General features: G+C 39.6%; 1 protein-coding gene across 2 annotated transcripts in view; it reads left to right on the forward strand.

Annotated features, from left to right (window-relative positions):
• The window catches only part of copz1 (COPI coat complex subunit zeta 1), an 8,361-nt gene extending 7,464 nt beyond the window's left edge, over nt 1-897 (forward strand). For both annotated transcript variants that reach the window (XM_083570721.1, XM_083570722.1), the window contains exon 9: nt 389-897. In XM_083570721.1, coding sequence (XP_083426847.1) covers nt 389-436 — 48 coding nt within the window. In that variant the 3' untranslated portion in view covers nt 437-897. The remainder of the gene's footprint in view (nt 1-388) is intronic.

Consider the following 897-nt stretch of genomic DNA (forward strand, 5'->3'; position numbering starts at 1 on the left):
TGTAGGCTTTTCTATTATTCATTGACAGACAGTATTGCAAACCTGAGAGAAGGGTCTCTATCGTTTTACATTAGTCCTAAACAGCAGATCAACCAATCAGCAGGCTTTTCCATCATCTTATATGAATGTTTTGCCATGAGATTCTTCAATGTCAGCAGTGTAACAGGTGGCGGTCCAGAGGCCATAACTTTACTTTCTCAGGGTCCGAGTGATGCTTAAACACAAGTTAAATATCACTAGGAACAAGTATAATGTACAGTGCGGTGCCATTTATTTTTTTTCCTCACCACTGATATTTGTTGTTAAGGTCCAAAATAATTTGACGTAGATTTATTTATTTTTTTCCCCCTCAAATAATTGATCAGACTTTTTTCCCCACCTCTTCTAGGTGCTGCAGTCGGCCAAAGAGCAGATCAAATGGTCTCTTCTACGATAAATCGTACTGTTCCTTCTCTCCATCAAGACAACGGTGTATTCATCATTACTCTTCTCATCACTGTTGCCTTCCCCCATTCTCCCCTATTCTTGTTTCTTATCCTTCCTGATGTAGGCTCTCTAAAGGAGACAAAAGCATTAGACTCAATGTACACTTAAGTAAAGACTTCATCAGAAACGGACCGTTCTGGTACTGTTTAAAGTGTGGCAGATGCAGCATCTATACAGCGTTATGTGTATTCAGTAATCCTGACAAAGAGTGAGCGAGAATCTGCACTTCTGTTAGCAGAGACGCTTTAATTATTCCAGCACCACATCGTTTCTCATAGTGCGTGTGTGTGAGGGGGAATATCACAATCCTGTGTGAAAGACAAAAGCGATTTCAGTACATTCCAGTCATTGAGCGTTCCTGCTGTTTTCCATGTCTGTGTTATGAAATAAAAATTATTGTTTGACTTTTAA

This window comes from Silurus aristotelis (assembly GCF_946808225.1).
Source record: "Silurus aristotelis genome assembly, chromosome: 19".
NCBI classification, from domain to species: Eukaryota; Metazoa; Chordata; class Actinopteri; order Siluriformes; family Siluridae; genus Silurus; species Silurus aristotelis.